The 21596-nt window shown below is 29.7% G+C and overlaps 1 protein-coding gene across 1 annotated transcript in view; it reads right to left on the bottom strand.

Annotated features, from left to right (window-relative positions):
- Window positions 1-7537: 7537 nt before the first annotated feature.
- LOC145837146 (annexin-B12-like) overlaps window positions 7538-21596 on the bottom strand; it is a 46611-nt gene continuing 32552 nt past the window's right edge. The window contains exons 11-12 of the mRNA XM_082944915.1: window positions 10104-10292; window positions 7538-8587 (exon numbers count right to left, since the gene is read on the bottom strand). Of these exons, the coding sequence (XP_082801041.1) occupies window positions 8465-8587; window positions 10104-10292 (312 nt within the window). The 3' untranslated portion in view covers window positions 7538-8464. The remainder of the gene's footprint in view (window positions 8588-10103; window positions 10293-21596) is intronic.

Here is a 21596-nt window from a genome sequence, read left to right as displayed (position 1 = left end):
TAGACTGAGACTCGGGAATCGTTCCTATTGAAACTCGTCAGTCAGCCGCAACCGTAAAACCTGCAGTCTTCGTTCTTATCAAATCTTGTTCAGACTGAAAGTTTTTCGGTTAGGGCTGACTGAAGAGTTTCAATAAGAACCAAACCCGGGTCTTAGTCTACCGAAAGCTTGTGGTCTAATGATCGAATTGGTATAATCAAATATTTATCTTAACAATATACTGTTTAACATATTTTTACTTAGTTTTGTTTATTACATGCTAAAATTTTGTATTTTATGTCATAATACCTTAAACTTACCACGTGAATTTAAATTAATTTTTTCACTTGATAAAGTTTTATATTTTTACTCCGAAAATGCTTGTGAAAATAAAAATTGAAAGTAAAAACGGAAATAAACATTCGAAATTTATACTTTTTATTTTGCAAATAGTGTATGTTTTAGTTAGTTGTTCAATTCAAAAGTCAAACACGCTTTACGAACAACCATTAAATAAAGAAATGTAATATGATATAAAAATGACGATTTTTTCATAGACTAGGGTTCGGCGAAATGCGGCCCGTGAGGTATTTTTCAGCTTAGATACTTTTTAAAAAACAGTCTTAAAAAGGTTTTTGTGATAAAAACTTAAATTAACTTTTATAACCCTCTGCTGTTATATTCTCTTCTCCTTTATATGTTTCTATTGTTGTTGGGTTGTTTGTTAACATGAGAGAGTCTGTTAACAGCTCGGGGTTACTTTGTTGGGCACGTCTACTGGAACTTGACGCCTTATCGGCCGAGTGTGCACGCTTCGCGTGCTTCTCGACCAGATTAGTGAGGTTGGTTGTCGAAAGGGTTTTGGGTTTCTTAATATTGGTACTCATTTTTTGAGGTGTTGACCAAACGTAGAGGTTCCGTGATGAAATAAATCGCAATTAACCGAGGTCGGTCTCAGTAATGCGAACTGGAAGGAATTCATCGCAATTAACTGAGGCTGGGCTCAGTAATGCGGACTGGAAATGAATTGTGATGAACCGAATCTGGACATGGTGTTGAGAACTGGAATTCACCGCAATTAACCGAGGCTGGGCTCAGTAATGCGAACTGGAAATGAGGAGTGATGAATTGAGGCTGGTCTTGGTATTACGTTGACGACTTATCGTAGTTGATTTAAAGTAGTAAATACTTAATTAAATCAAATGTTGTTTTTCGTAATTAAAAGGTTAGCTTACAATATATTAATTTTAATAACTTAAATTTACTTAATTATAATTTACTGTTATTAGACAGTGAATTAGCACTCAAAATTTATTCTACAATTAAAAAATACAACACGATATAAAAAAGAGACACTCACACACGTGCAGGTCAGAGCTCAGATGGTTCGTTTGTCAATATGTCACTAAAATGAATCGAACTTGGTTTTCTTAAAACGTTACGAACCAAGTGAATGAATCAAGAGAAGGAAACTGAGTCAAAAGAACCAAATCGAATGATTAGATTGAAACTGTCACACTCAAAGAATAACTGCAAAATGGCCGCCTTCGTCTAAATGCCTGCGTTCAACGTCTTCTAAAATGCGCAAGTCGCTAAATGCTTGTAGTCTTCTTGCGTTAATTCGGTATGCCTATAGATGTCTAGCGATAAATCAGAATGCCTATAGTCGTCTAGCGATAAGTCAGAATGCCTATGTCGAATGCCTCTACGAATCTGATGATCAAAACAAAAGACTACATCGAATGACCAAAACAAAAAATGACTACGCCCTTCTCGCGGCGCTTGATTTTATACGGTTTGCTACATGCAAAAAAAGACTCCTCTCTTCTCTCGGAAAGCAGGCGCAATGCTTACACTTTCTTTATTTAATATCTACTCTTTACTAGTAATCTGATATTGCTAAATTTATTACATTTTTGTTTAAAATAGTATTTTTATGTAGATTACTACAAATATTTAGAAATAACTACATCCCGCGGAAGACCTTTTTTTATACAGTGTGGCCCGCGAGCAATTTTTTCTAGGAAAAATTGCCCACGACTTATAAAACGCTGTTGACCCCTGTTATAGACAATTATAAGTTGTTTGTTTTACAGCATTATATGCTACAAAAAAGATTAATTAACATTCCAAAGCTTTAAACTAATTAAAAATTGGTATTTACTTTAAAGTTATTGCTAACCATATTAATCTATAGGTTAATAAAGTGATATTATTTTATCTCTATCTTTAAATGGTATAAATAGGTATATCAACTTAATTTAGTTATAAAATAAACAACAAAAACTAAGTACAATTTATTACTCTCATAAACAAAAGATACAAAATGGTGCGCGACGCTTGAGTTTTCTACACATTAATCTTATACGAACTTCAATATCGATAAAGATGGAAAAGACGATATTTATGAACGTATAAATTCTATCAAAATTGTTTCATATCGTACCACAGCTTACGTCTTCGGCCTCGAAGTCCTACGTAAGCTGTTTTATATCGTTCTATAGTTAACTTTTGCGGCCGCGCAGTCCCAAGCCAACTATTTTATATCGTAATGCCATTCACTTCCCCGGCCTTGAAGTCTCACGTGAAAAGCTGCAACTACTTCCACGAAGGAAGAGTCGCCCCGTTGAAGCGGCCTAGGTCCGCTCCGTAGGGTAGTTGAAGTATAATAACCTGTTTGTCGATGTGCTTCATCGTTTATATAAATTTTTTCTATCTCTTTTGCAGTTGGCTTGACATGTTGACAGTTGCAGGTGACTCTACATGTTCGAAGCTGCAGGTGTCTCGACATGTTTTTAATAGTCAGCTAACATTCTCACCATGCTTTGAACACGGCACTTAATAAATACTAAATTGTAAGATGTAACGTTAAAAGGCGTTAAATCCTGGAGATCCTGATAAGCTAAGCTTATCGGAAAATATACAACAGATGTTCTTGTGTTAAAACTTTATTTCAACTAACGGCGTTTCACTGCTCTCAAATAAATTTAAGAACAGATCTACGGAGTCTATAAAATATTAACACACATTAGAAAAAAAGCAGAAAAAGCATGTATAATTATGTATAGTGTTTATGTAGGTAGTAACTATAAATGAACTTTATAGTTTAAAAACAAAGTTTGGGATAAAAACATATAATTATAAAATTGTCTACAAAAAATACAAATTTAATAAAAGTAGGCACTAACCTCAAAAAGCTCTAAGAATAGGCAAGTTTTTAAAATGAAAATTAAATTGAGTTGTGCAGAAATGTTACGTCATAATAAATTTAACAAATTGGTCAATAATTTATACAGCTTAAAAACATGAAGTATTAAACTTGCAAGTGTTTGTGATTGTAATGTGAGTGTTGTGAAATAAAATAGTACATAAGTAAACAGAGTTATTTAAAGTAGAATCGTCGGTTGTGGGGACAAATATTCGATTAATCTTGCCGCTTATTCTGAAGTAGGTCTTTATCTTCTGCTGCAATTACTTCTCTTTCTGTATTGCAAGTTGGGCAAATTCTACTTACTCCGTTGGATGCATGTTTGGTCTTTGAAACAATACTCCACTCCATGTTTGGCCTTTTACCGTACCTGTGAAAAAAGCTCCAGACATAATGTCTTCACAAATGTTTGCAAGTTTAATTCTCTTGTTAGAATGAAAGTGTCTCGGACATAACGTTAAACTGTACCAAGTAGTGTACTACTCGATAACTGGAAGGATTTTTCGTACACTAGGTCCTTAAATCATTTTTTTTGATTATTATTTTATGGTTCAATCAACTATTATTATCAAAACAAACTCAACACTTTTTGTTTAAATTGAAACCTTTTATATAAAAAAAAAGTATGTTAGACTAATTTTATTAATAGCTTTTAATTAGTAATTGTTTTATGGTAGTTGTGATTAAATGCTTTATTATAAGTAAGTAAGTATTGACCCATAATAAATGTAATAATAATTTTGGTTGTACAACTTACCGAGGAACCTGAAAGTGACAATACATATTCAGTTTCATTTTAAACTGTAGAAATAAAATTAGAATAAAAAAATTTACAAACATCAAGAGATTAATTTTACTTGTATTCTACTTTATAAGATAAGAAATTTCATTGATATATCTGAAATGGTAAACTGGTGTGTCATTTTTTATAAACAGTTTTAATTTTAAATATCCTACAAATATATTAGCCAAATAAAATAGACTATCCTACCCATGTCGAAGCCATCAGTTTGTCTGTAGGTCATTAAGCCTAAATTTATTAACTGATATAGGAGCATAAACTATAATGTAATACTAAAATTGACAATTTCTTTAGACGTTCATTTTTTTACGATTCAGTTGTGTCTGGTTTTTGACTGTACCCACAAACAGTAGCTTTTGTACTAATGTATTTTGACCTACTTGATCAAACTGACATGACGTTTCACCGTGACTATCTCCGTCGAAAAAGGGCGAAACGATGTTTTAGAACTTAACATGGACCGTGGTGATGGTCCTTAGTGGCATCCGGTGCCGCAACAATTGAGTAAGGTTAAGATTTTATCAGTGAGACAAACTTTACAAAAAGCAGAAAAAAAAATCATTTTAGCTGTTAGCCAATTTGAAGTTATTATTCTGCTTATTATTAAGTCAAGAGTCTTTATTGTAAAGTATAAAGTAAAAATAACACAGTTTGAAAAAATGAGATTAAATTTTTTGTTTTTATCAGTATTTTTATAAGGTTAACGAGGAGGAGTATTTTCCTTTTTTTACAAGTTTATTTTATTTTTTAGAAATTTATCCAATATATAATTGCTTTTAACAGTTATATATTACAAGCCTATGTTCTAAATTACAAAAAATTAAAACTATCTATATAAAGTTTTGTGTTCTCTGGTCATAGAAAAGTGAAAAACCCCGAAATAGAAGTTTTTAAATGGTTAAGAAGTATAGAATGATAGATAGTTATAGTGTAATGGAGAACTTGATAAAAATAAAAATTATGAAAATCGTCAAAAGTAAAATAAAATTTGGAAAATTGTCTTGTCTCTAATTATAAATGTATTTTCAAATAAACCTTTGTCTACATTGATGTTAAACCCTCGTTGGTATCATTCTTCAACGTCCTGGCGCTGTTTCTTAAAGCAAGACTGATGAGGAATGTTATTTACGCTCTTGATTTAGCTTTTATTTTAAAACAAAAGTCATTGAAAAAATTAGTAACACCCTTTAAAAAAAACCTAGAAGCATTGCTTATTTTTGCATAAACTACTAATTTTCCTATTTGATCAATTGTACTGTGGCTTCAGCAGCTCCTAGCAAAGAATTAAATTTGTAAAACATTCTGTGCGTTAAACACCACGAATCGCAATCTGTGATATCTTGTTGAAGAACTACTTCCTTTAAGTTTATTCGGTAATCTTATCACTCTATCAGTCGTATCTAAGGTTTCTGATGTTTTAAATCAAAAAATTAAACAGGGTGAGCCCACAACCTTTAAAAGAATGAGTTACCTAAACTCAAATTTGGTAATAGCTTAGAAAGCTTTTTTTTGAATGATTACCACACTGAAAAAAACAGCTCTAAATATTTTTTTAGGCGCACCGGATGCAGCCTAATGGTCGTGCCGTAAAGTCTAATGATCATTGAGTGATGGCAAAAGTTTATTAGTTTTATTGATGGAAGCCGAAATATTTTTACTAGTAGTTTTTGTCATCAAAGTTAATACGTTAAAAGAAAAAAAATAATTTATAATTACAGCATTTCTACATAATTAAAGGAAGTTTTTGTTTCTAAAAAAGTTATAGTCATGACCCTAAATAACTACTGTTTATATAATTGATTAAGTAAATACATATTTCAGATAATTATTATCATTTTTTGTTATCAAAAAACTTAAATAGAAAATTTTTCATTATTGCTTATTTTAGCACAAGTCTTTAAATCAAATAATTTATCTAAAAGTTTTAACTACTCTTGTTTATACATGTTTACAACTATTTAGTAGCAAAAAACTCTAATAATAAGTTTTACACGAAAGCTCTAAGAAACTTGGTCCAAGGACCTGGTGTACAAAATGATCTCTCGGTAATGGAGTCATATAAGGTGATTTTTTGTTAATAAGATTATGTAATGGTTTAAAAGAGTCCAAAAAAGGAGTGATTAAGTTTATTTTAAGCCATAATGTTATAAAACATAAGCTAAAAAATATAGCTCCTAATAGTTTTTAACAAAGAAAAATTATTTCAAGTATGTTAATCAAAAATTATAAAAACAAATTTAAAACAAGGCTTAGTTAAAAAAACACGCTTAGGTTTTAAATTCAAACTATACTCAGGCTGAGTAAGTAGTTATTATAAAACGAGAAAGTTTAAAAAATATAATTAGCTTACAAAATAACAAATAAATGTTCTTTTGCTCTTTTAAATACATCTCTATTGCCACGTAGGCATCAATTTTTTCAATAACAAAAACGTTTAAGTAGCTGATGTTTTCCTTTTTAAATAAAGTTTTATTAATAATATTGTATACCAGTGGCGACGCGTGGTATTTATGTTAGAGTGTGCGGGAAATTTTATTTAGAATTGAGCATGTTTAATATCATATTAAAATATGTGTTATTTAATAATAATAAAAAATACTAATCAAAAGTAATGCAAATCCTTATACTTTTTTTTATTACTATCTCACTAGAAAATTATTCGGTTAAATACTTCTCTTAGTCATTTTAAATAAGTTCAGATTGGTAATTTTCATAAAATATTTCGAAATTTTCCGAACTTTTATCTTGGCAGTTCAATTAAGCTTGTTTATTTGCGCTTCCTTATGATTTTCTTGGGAAACTTTATGAAATAGCTCATAACTATTAATATTAGTTCCTACATACTTGAAAAAAAACGTTTTCAACTTCTTACTGCAAGAAAATTTCTTAAATTTATACTAAACAAGTGCAAAGAACAACTTTTCAGAAAGTTTATACTTTTATAATATTACAATTTGAACTATTTGACGAATTGTGCAAAAAATAGTTTAAATTGTTTATTACAAGCTAAAATTGATTATCCAAATTAGGTTACATAAAAACTAATGAGCTTTTGCATCGAGTATGATTTTGTTTAAAAAAGCTATTTATTTAAAGATACAACTAATACACTCATTCGCAGTTGTTTATAATCCATCTCAATAAAGTTAAAAAACACAGAAACCCTAAACAAACCTATTGGTAATTAAAAACTAAGCAAAATAAAGAAAAACATACTCGTGGTGGCAAAGTTGACTTTTGTTGGTAACAACCTTTCTTTTTTCTTATAAATATTCAAGTAAAACAATTAGGAGAATTTTTTACAGTTTTTAAAATGTATCTAATTTTAAAAACGATTTATTGAAATTTTAGTTTTTTTATTAATTTATAAATCCAAAAAAAAAAACCATGGTCAGTTTTAGAATTCTACAAATAAAAAAGTTCTAAGACAAGGATATAAACAGTAAATATACGAATATTTAAACGATTTTAATTATAATAACTTGGATAAATTTATTGAAATCAACGATTAGAATGTAGAAAATCAGTAACAAGAACAACATCATTGTGTAAAAGCAATAGAAGATTAAAATATATTTTTAAGAAAGTGTAAAACTGAAAGATTTTGCTATGCAAATTTTAAAGGTTGACATAGTATTAAGAAAGCAGTATGTAAACGTTTTTTATTTAAAAGTATAACTTAAGTATAATAAATAAGATAACTATTTAGGCGATATTTGCAATAAGGCACGTCAACATATAACAAGGAAGATAGAAGTTCGTTTAAATTTATTTTAAATGAACGACCAATTTTGTTTAGTGCAGACAAAAAAATAATATTTGCAGGTATAATAAAAACTACCAGATTAGTAAGTTATAGACTGAATTTTTAAAACATTGAAGATAATTTAACTTATATAATTTATAGTTTATAACAAAGTTTAATACATCAAACAAAAAACTATAGTTAGTTTTATATTTTCTAGTCAGAGTTTTAACAAATTATATTCTTAATGTGATCTTTTATTAAAAAAATAAAAAATAAAAATAATACTTTGTTTGTAAAACACAGCGAACTTATTGCCAAGCGTTGAAAACTTTTCACTAACTATAAATATTGAGTACTAAAATTTTCAAATAAAAACAAGTTTCGGTTCTATTTTAAAGAATTACTAATAACTATTGGCTTATCTAAGTTTATATTTAAGTAATTTTTTATATACATCATAACTATTACACTATTATTGTTCATAATCTCAGTTGTTTTAAAAATTTGTTGAAAACATGGATAAAGACAATACAATCCAGTAGCTAACTAGGTATTTCAGAAAAACATTATTATAAATTTTAAAGAACGATATGTTTCAAAAGAGACATTATGTAAAAACTACTGCTAAATTTCTTAAAACAACAAAACATTAAGATTACGTTTTAAATGTTATACAAAAGTGTATAGAAATGTAAAAAACACACATTTAATCGTTAGGAATATAAATTTAATTACCGACGAGTGCAAGTAGAAGCTTTTTGTAATCACCACTTGTGTCATCATTTATAAACTTGCTCAGTGGCTGTTTATAATCTTGATAAAATCGTTGCTTGATTTCTTCCATATCCACCTAAATTATTATAAATTAGGTTTATGATTTGTAACTGTTTTAAAAAAGTACACACTTCAAATCAGGTTTTTTGCCACTTTCTCAAACATAAAAACCGCCAATGAAAAAATTATCACGATAAATAAAAAAATTTAAAAAAAAAAAATTATACAAAATCATTTCTTTATTACACTAACACATGTTCTATGTGTTAACGGATTAACTCACTTCAACGGAGCTCCGTAAAAAAAATACTGTAAGGAAAGAATAGAAACTAAAGTACGTGTATACATGTGTCCATTAAAAATAAAAATAATTGCTATATATTCTTATAGGTTAATGGTTAATAATAGGTAAAATACGTTATGTTAAATCCGACTTTTATAAAACTATAAAATCTTTGTAATTATAAATTAAATAAATTAAAGTAAAAATACAAAATAAAATAACAAATCATAATATAAACTACTTCGATGAAATTCAAGGAAGTGCTAGTTCTAAATATTTACTGGTTATTTATCATTCAAAATATGTCTAATAATTACGTCACGATATTAAGCTGTTATATATTAACGTTAGGACAGGCTAGTTAACTTATTCTACAAAGTTAGATAATTTATTCTTTATGTTTCGAAAAAGTAGTAAGGCGCTTTAAATTAAAAAAGGTCATATGTAATCTATTGTGAATAAAACAGTAAAACAACAAACGTTAATTACTAAATTAATAAATAAAACAATAGTAAAGGTAATAAAAGCTACAGAAACTTGGTACAATATATATTTTTATTGAATGTTTATAATGGGTAAATCTATATTATAACAAAATAGGAGGGAATACTCAAGCAGAGGCAACTCGAGCAAGGGCAATTTAAGTAGGGAAAACTTGAACAGCGAAAACTCGAGCAGGGGCAACTTAAGCAGGAAAAACTTGAGCAGGCGCAACTCGAGCAGGGTCAATTTCGTTTTTTAAGTTACTTGCATGTTTATTTTTTTACTAGTTAAACAATTCATAAAATTAAGTTAAGTAAGTATAATTAATTAACCTATAAAATATATAGCAATTATTTTTATTTTTAATGGACACATGTATACACCTACCTTAGCTTCTATTCTTTCCTTTCAGTATTGACCTTTTACAGAGTTCCGTTGAAGTGTGTTAATTCGTTAACACATAGAAACGGTGTGTTAGCGTATTAAAGAAAAGATACTGTATAACTTGCTATTATTATACATTCCAGTGAACTTGTTTCGCTAAGATCTTTTGTTAACAAATGCTTAAATTTAATTTTTTTAACAGTTAAAATGAAAAATCACAGCTAGTTTAAAGATTCAAGCTAATATTTTTAAATAAGAACTAAATGCATAATTGATAAAATTAAGTTTGAGAGTAATTACTTTTTTTAAACCAAAATTAATAATAACTTTGTATTTAAAGCAGAAAACATAAATGAATAAAAATAGTTACTTAAGCCACGTAAATATATATTAAACACCGTAAAAAATAAAAATATCGTAAAAGTTAATATACTATATCAACCTCACTCCTGGTAACAACGATTCTAATAAGATCATCGTCATTAGTACCAAGTCCTTTCATTGATTTATACAAAAGAGAAGCAAAATAAGACGGAGAATCTCTTGCCACACCAACAATAGCTAGTAGACCCTTTAGTATGTCTCCTGAAAATTCTGATGACAACGATTTGGTGATATCACGATTAGATAACTGTTAGAAAATTATGTTTATATATCAAGTTTTAGGTTAACTTGGAACAAAGTTTTTATTAAAAAAAAAAATATTTATCATTAGTCACCTTGGATATAAAAAAAATAAAACAATATTAAAATTAACTAAAATACATTGTAATAAATATAAAACTTATTTTTTATATAACTTTATTCAATTTAATTTTTGAAATTAGTATTTCTCATATATACAATGGCATATATAAACACACTTATCTTTTTACTTATAAAATACAGTAACCTGCCACTTAGATACGCACTTTGAACACAGCGCAAAAGTGCGTACCCAACAGAAAATGTGTACTTAAGAAATTTTGGTCTTTAATTTTCTACATTAAGCCCAATACAAACACTACTAGCCAAAATTACACCAAAATCACGAAAACAAAAACTTTCACCATGATAACAAAACATAATTGTTGAAAGAAAGTCTTGAATAATTAGTTATGTATGTACATGTTAATTTTTTTATTTATACCTAAATCACAAAGTTTTTAAAATTATCTTGTATTTCCCTGTACAGGGTAGCCAATGATTTTTGGGAAATTTCTTCTAGGCATTTGAAAGTAATTGTTTTTGGGTCTATTTTAGTTTAAAACTATTTAAGGTAAAAACTGTGTCAAATAGTATAAAAACATTAAAAATATACTGTAAGGTTACTTTAAATATTTGATTTAATTATTTTTATCTATATGGTAGATTTTTCGTGTCAAATTAAAACTTTACTACTTAACATGTAAAGACTATTTTTCATTGAATTTCAGAATTTTCTAGTTTTTTTTTAATTGCAGGTTTTTCCAGGTTTTATGGCCACCCAGCTTGTACCTTTGAAATTTATATAGTATGGTTATGATATACAGTCACCTCTCTTGAATCTACACACTCGTTTGGTTACGAACTATCGCTTAGTTACGCATTTTAGAATTCTCTAGAATACAAAAAAAAAAATTGAACTTTTTTTAAGGTTTTTACAAGACTCCAGGTTTTTTGGCAACAATAATGAAAGGAACATTTGAAGAAAACTTTCAGTAAGTTTTTTGCATTGTTAATTGGTACCTTTCATAAAACCTATAAAACTTTATTGCTTTGCTCTTTTATATTTTAAGTATCTTAACCCCCTTTATACCTTTAACTCAAACAAGATACAGTATTAAATTCCTAACAACATTTATGACACAAATTTTCATTTTAACTCAAAAAATCTCTCATTTTCAGACAATTTGTTCCTTCCCATCTAGAATTAAACTTGTCTAGCATAGTATTAGAGTAAGATCTTTCTCTCATACTATGAAAGACAACTTTAATCTTAGGTGGTCAAGAAACAAATTTGAAAAAAACGTTTTATACACATAAAAAATTTATAATAAAAAACTTTTTTACATTTATGTACCTTGAATGAAAACTATTTTTGTAAACAAATAAACTTGGAAAAATTCTTAAACTGTATTTTATTAAATGCATTATAAGAGTAAGTCATTACAGTAGGTATATTTGCTACATCTCGTTTAATTACGCACTTTTGCTGTGGACACAATGTGCGTAGATTTGCGAGAGATGACTGTAAACGTTGACTGTGTTTTCATTTTTTGATTAGTTTGTGTCTATTTAGAAAAGGTAATTAAGATTAAAATTTTTTTACTTATTATATATATTTTATCTTGTGCCTTTAACTGGTTGCCAGTTAAGTGCAGGCACGTACACTTTAGTGCAAAAAAAAAAAGCTTTTGTTTCATTACTTCAGCTAGTAAAGGCCCTGCCTTCATAGCTTTTAGTATTCATTATACTTAATTTTGCTTTGATTGTACATTTTAGCGTTTTTAGTGTCGTAAAAATTGAACAAATTAAATACATCTAAATTGTATACATTTAGATTTAATTTGCCAAAAAGCCTATGCATTGCAAAATTGATTCTATTAAAAGCTACAGCTTTTTCTTCAAAAATCGAAGTCATACAATTTTATGTTACTAAAATTTGCATAACTTAATGTTGTTTTTATTGACTACGTTAAACGTTCGATTTTTTATATTTTCACAAAAACTTTGAGTTTGTACAGTTAAATATATAACTATTTTTGAGTTAAATTGTGATTTTCTTATACTTATTTTCAATGAAAGTTTTATGGGTTTACACAAGTGGCAATACAAAAAGAATCATAGGGGTGTGAAGCAACATAAATTGCCTTGTATACAGTCATCACTCATACTTCAATATTCCATATATTTTTGAAGTATTGACAAAACTGATACTTTCATTTAAACTCAATAACGTTAGAGGTAATTTAAACTGCTTTGTTCCCGCTAAGACGTTATCACGCGTCATTTCAGATGTTTTAATTTCTTTTCAGGTTTGTAACTTTTTTGAGCTAGCTATGTCCCTGGTAGAGTGTAAATAGTGTGGTGTTCTTAAGAAGAAATGGTGTGATGCTCATAGTAGACTGTAATTTCTATAGTCAATATTGGCAGTAATGGATTTTTGAAAGAATTCTTTTATTTAATTTATAATTTTTACTTATTTTTTTTGTATGTATATTAGTCATGGTTACCACGATCTCAGGTCTAATTTGATTTTTTTTTAAAAGCTCAGGTTAGTTTTAATTTGTTTTACTACAAACAGTTTTAAAAAACTTTCAAAACATTTTGAAAAGAACTTGCGAGCAACAAAAAGTGTCTCTTAAACCCAACCCAAATGACAAGCTACTTAAACATGCATGTTTTCAAATCCATCTATTTTTAAATACATTTCAATGATTTTTATTTTCATTAATACTGCTTATATACGCCTTTTACATTAATGCTTCAATCATGGGGTAGATAAATGTCAAATGCACTGTTCATTATTTGCGTTTACCTAAATTTTAATACGCTTTTCAAATTTATGTTTCAGTCATAGGGTATGTAAATGTTAATTGAAGTGCTTATTTAAAGTGCGTACCAAACTGGCAGTGCGTATCCAAGAAATGCGAACCTATGCAACAGGTTACTATATTTTTTAAATTGTACATCAATTCCGATAATGAGTCTTGAAGTATAATTTTATAAGTATGATAACACTAAACATTGATTTATAATATGACAGTTTGTTTTGTTATCATTAGAAGTCACCTAGTAGACATAGTTACGGAGAAATACTAGTCATTTATAGAGAATTCTAATAAGATTTATAACAAAAGAACAAGTCTTTTTGTAATGAAGCATCCGTTTGTGGGTACAATTGAAATGAAGGCAATTAAGTCATTACAAATCAACTTTTCGGAAATTGTCAACAACAATGTTAATATATAGCTAAATACTCGTAACTTAATAACTTAATTAGTACAGCCACCTGCCGCATTACTACAATTTTTTTCACAATTTTAGATTAGATCTTGGCTAAAGTTACTAAACCGCATTTATAATATTCTAAATGGTGCTTCACTGTATTAATAGTGTAAAAACTCACGAGCTAAAACCAGAGTAAATATTGCAATCTAGTACTAAGTTTGATTTTGAAAAATATCTTAGCATTGCTCACCACCGTAGAAGAAAACAGCAGTAGTTAAGTTTATATATATTATATTGATCAATAAAATATAGGGTTTTTAATAATTTTACTACCAATTTATGAACAAAACTAAGAAAAAAACGAAGCAAAGCAAAATGTAAGAAAATCTAACTAAGTTATGGAGAATTATTTCTTTTTTTCTTACGAAAATGTTTTGCTTTTTTTGTTGAATTGTTTTTATCGAGTTATTGAATAAATGTCTCAATTACAAACTAGCAAAACTGCAAAAATATAAGGAGAACTGTAAATAAAGTGCTCAACAAGTTTGAATTACCAAAATGTTCTTTAGAATTTGATATCTGTTCAAAATTGAAAAATACTATGGACTGCACAATTCATTACATGTAAAGACACTATTAAAACTTTATATTGCACAGCATAACATTTTGTTACTAATTTTAAAAACTGAGATTTAACAAAATGTATAAGTTTTACTGTAATATAAAATTAAATAAAAAAATTGCGTGTGATAAAACTTCTCAGCTTATACAAACAAACACTGCATGCAAAAGAAATACAAACAAATAGTAAAAAGGGTGTAAAACCAAAGTGCTTTTAAATATGATTTAATAATATAATTTTTTTAGCAAACTTATAGTTTTTAAGTTTAATTTTAAAAACACTATCTAAACTGCCTGAGATTTTAGTTTAAACTTTTATAAACTATAGTTAAAAACTAATTTTTCAAACTATTTTAGCCCGAAATTATAATTTACATTTGTTAGTTATTTTAGAATTCTATTACAAAATATTAAATTGTACATACAAAAGTTAATTAATATGTAGGTACTTTTTTTCTTAATATTTCTTTGTTTATCACCAATTTCAGTACTGTTATTGTACCACTATAAAGAGTTTATTTAACCGTAATATTTTACTATACTAAAACTGGTGAATTCTATTAACAAAAATTTTCCAAGTACGTAATAAATTAAAAAAAACTACATTTATCTGTGTTAAATCAACACAACAGTTCTTCTGAGTCTAAAAATATATAACTACTTAAAAAGGTAAGGTTTTTTTATATGGGTGGTATTTAGAAACGTTACTGGTAGATAAAAATTATCAATTTTTGTTGATACAATTTCCAGAAAAAAAGCATAAGTGTATAATACATTTATTGTTCTTTTTTTAACATTAATTTTTATTAGTAAAAATTACTAACAAAAAAATTAAGTTATGGTTTTAAAACAAATTTTCTATTAGAATGCTTAATGCAAGCATATTTAAAATTATAATATTTACAGGGTTGCCAATCGTTTTTTCAAATTTTTTTTCAGGTTTTTAAAAGTACACATTTTTGGGTCGATTTTTAGTTTAAAGTTAAGTTTAAGGTAAGTGTATAAAACATTTATTGTTCTTTTTTTAACATTAATTCTTATTAATAAAAATTACTATAAAAAAAATTAAGTTGAAACCAGAGGAAGTTGGCATGCCAACTTCCAAGGGTTTGTTTAGAAGGGTAGGGGGGTCAATGGTTGACTCATGGCTAAGAGGTCTTTGGCTTTGAATGCGAGCACTCTTAGCCCGAGTTTGAATCCTAGTGTCTGGAAGACACTCTGGATTTGGACTGACCCGTGACATAGTTTAAATTTACTTTAACAAAAATTATTTAATAATATAAAATACAAAGCAGTTGGGATAAATTTATATACTAAAAACTTAATATAAACCAATTTGTAACAAAATATAAAAAACTTAAAATGAATAAAGTAGTTAAAATTAGACAAAAATTACAATAAAAAACTCAGGTATGAAAAAATCAATAAAATTTTTTAAACTTTTATAAAATTTTATACAATGTTAACAAAATTCAAGAAAATACTTAAATTTGTCTAAAAACAATTTAAGTATCTTGCTTATAAAAAAAGTCAATAAAATTAGTCACTAGCACACAGGAAAAGGTGGATCTACTGGAAGACAATAAACTTCACTCCAATTCTTTCCTCAGAACTCAGACTACTCTCTCTAACAATGCCCCAAGCTCACAATAGTCATTTCTTTGAATGATGACTGTTGTTATAGCAACAATTTCAAACTTCTTGTACTATAACTTGTCAACATCTCATTTGTTGTTGTTTTTAGCTTCCCCAACAACAAAGTGTTTCCAATAAAAAAATAGAAAATTGTAATTAAATAACGTATCGTTACATTACCTTTCCTCTCTTTTCTTTTTTTTTTAAACATGCACCTATCTAATGAAGTATTGTTCTCAAAACAGTAAAATATATAAAAACACGCTAGTAAAGATGTGCAGTAACATCCCGCTTTCCTTCCTCACTCTCTTCAAGGAAAGAAAAGAATACATAGGTAACAAAAAACAAAATATGTATAAATAACGTCATACTAAGATTATCGACAAAATAAATAAACTAAAATAACCATCATGGCGACAAAACCCATAAAATCAAATACAGTTACACATAACATTACGGTCATGTAAAATGTCAAACTTCTGAACATAAATCAATAAATTCCATAGAACAGCAATTAATAAAGTTTTCATTTTTTTGTTGTGTTTTAGGGAATTTTTTCAATGTTTACAGTTGTTGTTAAATTTGCTTGGTTACTGTAAGTTACACAAGCAGGATTTCATTATTTATTTAAACTTCCCAACACAATAAAATCAAACAGAAAATTAGTTTTTTTATAAAATAAAATGTTAGAATAAATCTTTATTTTTGAAATGTTTTTTTTTCTCGTGTGTTAATAAAATAATCATTAAGCCAAAATTTAGGATTTTGTTTCAAAAATTGTCATAAATTTAACAAGCAATAATTGTATTTAACAGTTCAACTTAGATACAAAAAAGTAAGAATAAATAAAATAAAAGTAAAAAAATCTTATTATCTTGTTATAAGTTAGTTTATATTTAGATAAACAAATCAACTCAAAAACAAAGCACATTTTAAACACAGAATCTTTTTTTTTTTTTATCCCAAATTACATATAACTTGTTTAAAATTTTTTGATAATAATTATAAGGATAAAATAGCTCAAAAAGAAATATTAATAATATTGGATATTAAATAAAAAAAATAATTATTACAGTCCAAACCCAAAATAATCCACCATACCATTGAACATGTCTTACTCCTCTGAACTATGGGTCTCTGCATAATTAACTGGCCCATGTGGCCTTAAATTATAACTATTAATACCTTCCAATTCATCAGTAAGATTTAACGGACCAACATAAGCTTTAGTATTTCTAATTGTTACTTTCACAACATGGGAATTTTTTATTATGTACAAAGAATGTTCTGTTGATTTATTTCTTACCACTTTGTATGGTCCTTCATATAACTTATCTAACTTCTTTCTGTTATTTTTTTAAGCCAAGTATATCTACAATTAAAAAGGCCTGGCTGATAAAAAGATGCATCATTTTTGGTTTTTTTGAACTTGCGGCTGATATCTGCCATGGAATTTACAAAGACCGCACATTCAAAAGGAGATGGTCTGGTGATTTGATGAATTTCATCAACTTTATCAAAAAGGAGTCGGCCACTTAAATTTAAAGAGCATCCAAATGCATACTGGGCCGGGGTGTAGGGGGAACCTTCAATAAATGAGTTCTTAATGGTGCAAGTAATTAATGGGAGGTGAAGAGCCCAATTTGTTTTGTCTTCAAGTGAACGAAAAGCCACATTGATTGTTCTATCCTGTCTTTCAACATAACCATTTGTCTGAGGCGTTCTTGAAGAGGTAAACCTTTGCTCAATTCCCAATTGTTTACACGCCTCTTGCAATAAAAAAATTTAAAATTCTTTACCGTTATCTGAAAGAACAACCTGAGGTACTCCATAATGCCCTACCCAGTTTTGTATAAAGGCATTCCTAACAGTTATTGCTGTTTTATCTGGTATGGGAGCCGTTACCAATAACCCAGTTGCTCTATCTTTTATCATTAGAACATATTGATAGTCAACTGACTTATCCAATGGACCTATAAGGTCTAAATGTAAAAATTGGAAACGTTGCGTGTTATTGGGAAAAAAACCTATGTTTGGCCTGTTATGTCTAGAAACTTTTGTCTGCTGACACGTGGCGCAGTTATTAACGCAGTGACTGATGTCATTCCTTAACTTAGGCCACCAGAAAGTTCTTGCTATGGCTCCTATGGACTTCTCAATACCCAAGTGAAGCCTGTTATGGGCTGCGTTGTACGCAGTCAGACGCAACGACTCAGGCAATATGACACGTTTAATTTCATCTTCTATAAAGAAAGCCATGTTTTCGTATGTTGTGAACTGGACTTCTTTGTTTAAGAGGCGTGCTTGGTCAATAAGGCCTGGCTCCCTCCTTTAGAAAATTGCAATTGCCTCCCTATCCAAAGTTTTAGGGCTAACAGATTCTACATCTGAGCTTGAAATATCCAAATCATAAACTTCTGGAGTTATTAATTGCTCACTGTTATCAAAATCATCTATGTCCAGCTCACTGTCACTAGACTCAGATTCCGAACTACACAAGTAATCCGGATCCTCTTGGTGTGCTCTAACATGCATGGCTGTAATCTGAGGTGGCCTGCTTAGAGCATCTGCAACTGTGTTGTTGGATCCGGCTATGTGTGCTACTTCTGGATCAAACTCTTTTATCAGCATGATGTACCGTTGTTCCATAGGTGACTGATCTTTTAGATTATTGTTAATGGCCCCAACCAATGCCTTGTTATATGTCCTTATCAACAACCTTCTGCCAAGAATTCTATATTGAAAGTGTTTCAAGCTTAAATAAAGGGCACGAAGTTCCTTATAAAAAGTTGACCTAACAGTCTTAAGTGGTGGCAATTTCTTTGAAAAAAATGCCAAAGGACGCATCTCCCCATTCTCGCCTTCCTGCTCAAGGACTGCGCCAACATGGGTATCAGATGCATCTGAAAATAGCATAAGTGGTTTGTTATGATCTTCATAAGACAAGGTAGTCGTATGTGCTAAAATAGCCTTTGTGTTTTGAAAGGCTTGAACATGTCTATCTTTGAGTTTAATTTTAGCACGATTAGTAGATTTTGGACCTCCAGATAACTCATTGAGAGGTGCAGTTATTTCAGCAATCTTTGGAACAAAACGATGATAGTAATTCGCAAGACCTAAAAAACGTTTTAGGTCTCTTCGTGTGGTGGGAATAGGGTATTCCCGAATAGCCTCAACCTTTGAGTCTAAGACATTAAGTCCTTCAATGCTAACAGAATGACCTAAAAAATCTAGTTTTGTTTTAGCAAGATTGCATTTGTTTGTATTTAGGTATAATCCATTGTCAGACAATATCTTAAAAACTGTCTTCAAATGAGAGATATGATCTTCCTCAGTTTTGGAAAAAATCAATATGTCATCCAGATAAATAAATGTAAAAGTTTGACAAGAAATAAAAATACTTTCCATCATCTGCTGAAATCTGGTAGGGGCATTTTTCAATCCGAACGTACATCGTTTCGGAATGAAAACTCCTTTATGCGTGATTATTGCAGCATACTTTTAGATCCAGGGTAGAGAAAACACATGTACCTCCTGGAATGATTTCAGACAGTTCGTCTATATGAGGTAGCGGATAAGATAAAGGACGTGTATGTGAATTTAGAATAGTGTAGTCAATGCAGACACGATAAGTCTTATCTTTCTTGGGTACACAAGTAACTGGAGAAGCACATGTATCCCCACTACCCCGGACTACAGCACCTCTCTCTAATAGACAAAGAAATGATCTTTAATTACTTCTCTTGTACCACCGCATCTCCTGGCCTTGGTCATTTTAGGACAATAATTATCGACTATTATCTCTAGGGAATGATTGTGCTTTGGTGGTACAGTATAGTTAGGTTTCTTAGTAATTTCTGGAAATTTAGCAAGTAAGGGCTTACATCTTTCTTCTAAAGAATTTTGCCTGAGTTTAACAGTTCGACACTGTTGATTGATGCAACTACAGGGCTGGGAAAGTCTGAAGCCACAAGGAGTTTTGTCTTCCGGCCTGAAACTGCTGAGCGTAATTGTGACTTGGCTGGCAGTATTTCTAATTCATTCACTTTTAGAAAATCAAGTCCAATGATAACATAACCCCTTGACTCTGGAGTTATCCAAAAGGTATGTGTGAAATTACTTAGTTCACTAACATTAACTTCTATATCTGCACTCCCAACTGGGTGAATTACTGAGTCGCCTATTCCTTGGATACTCTTGCTATTAGGGAGAAAATATTTGTTAATACCATTAGTTAAAGACTTCGGTAAAAGTGATATCTCACTTCCAGAATCGATTAAAAATAAAACATTTGTATTCAAATCTGAAACAAACTGAAGATTTTGTGGCAAATTATTAGGGTTAACAAAAGAGTTTTTGACCAATTTGAAAGTCCAGCGCAATGGACGTTTGGGAGACTGTTTAACAGTCTCTGTAAGAGGACTTTTAATCCCGCCATCTGATCCTCTCACTGCGACGAAGACGGGAAGTCGTTTTTTGTTGGACGTTGAGCTCTGATACCTGCCATTTCACACGTCCCCGGGGCAGCGCATTCATAGGCGTTATTCCCAAACTTTCTATGTCTGTGACAGAGAGTACTTAAAGTCCCATTGTTGCCTGTATTAGTGTGATTGCTATTTTTTCTGCCTTGATACCCATTGACAACAGGGGTATTGTTTTGGTGTGTCCGACCCTGGAAATTATCTATAGGGTGGCCAATGACTCTAGTATCAGGAATAAAATTACAATCTTGATGGCCAAAATAGTTGTTTGCATTATTTTGGTAGCCAGAGTTTCGGTCTATATGTCTATAGCTATTCATGTGATAGTTAGATTTACTCTTTCTTTGACTTGGTCTATTAACATTGTAATTAATATTTCTTGATGCCTCTATACTACGTTGGTGATTTGCATCACAAATGTCCCTACAACTTAAAATTTTCTATATCTAAGCTTAAGATTTCTCTCATTTTACCTTTTAAGTGTTCAGGAGCTAGGTGAATGTAAAAAAACTTTCTTAAAGTGTTAGAGTCTTTCATTTTCGCCTCCCACTTCGTGACTTCTAGTTCCAAAGCTTGGCCGTTTAGATTGTTGAAATCAGGTCTAGGCAGAAGAACTCTACCAAGCTGACCATCCCTATTTGACAAGTAATCAATAAGACTCTTGTAACAACTTCTCCCATACTCGACAGTAGTGTAAAAATTTTGTATATCTTTATGTGGCCAGACTGAAGTCAAAATTTGGTAGCGCAATTGAGAGTCAAAAATTTCAAGACTTAGGCACATATCTTCAAAATAGCTTATTTCATCTCTAGGGTTAGCGGTAATATCTATCTTAATAATAGATTTAAGTTCAGAGATCCTATTGCTTAAATTGAATCCCCTATAACCACCCCCTGGCAAGTTAAAGTCAACAATGTTATTGAAATTTGAGTCAGGCTTGAAGTTGTCCTCATTGAGTCATTATCAATATGATTATATTCACCCCTGGCATTTACTAACCCATTAATTATTTGAGTTCTACTAGGACAGGTCTGCTGTATAGGATCTTTGCAACTGGCTTGCATGTCAAGCTCAAGTTCATGTGCTTCTTTGTTTATTGACAACAAAGTTTTTTTTCTTTTTTGTAACTTAAACTCTTTGAGACGTTTAGCTTGACGCTCAATTTCTAACTCAACCATCTGTAATTCTTGCTCAGTTGTTGCAGATGCTAAGTTGTCTGAGATTATGGCTTGACTACTGTCTCGTACCTCACTGGACACTTGGTAGGGTAGACAGACCTTAGTACC

Source organism: Thalia democratica, chromosome 5 (genome assembly GCF_965202585.1).
Source record: "Thalia democratica chromosome 5, ktThaDemo2.hap1.1, whole genome shotgun sequence".
Lineage (NCBI taxonomy): Eukaryota > Metazoa > Chordata > Thaliacea > Salpida > Salpidae > Thalia > Thalia democratica.
Note: the sequence above shows the minus strand (reverse complement) of the source record. Positions and strands in the feature narration are given on the sequence as shown.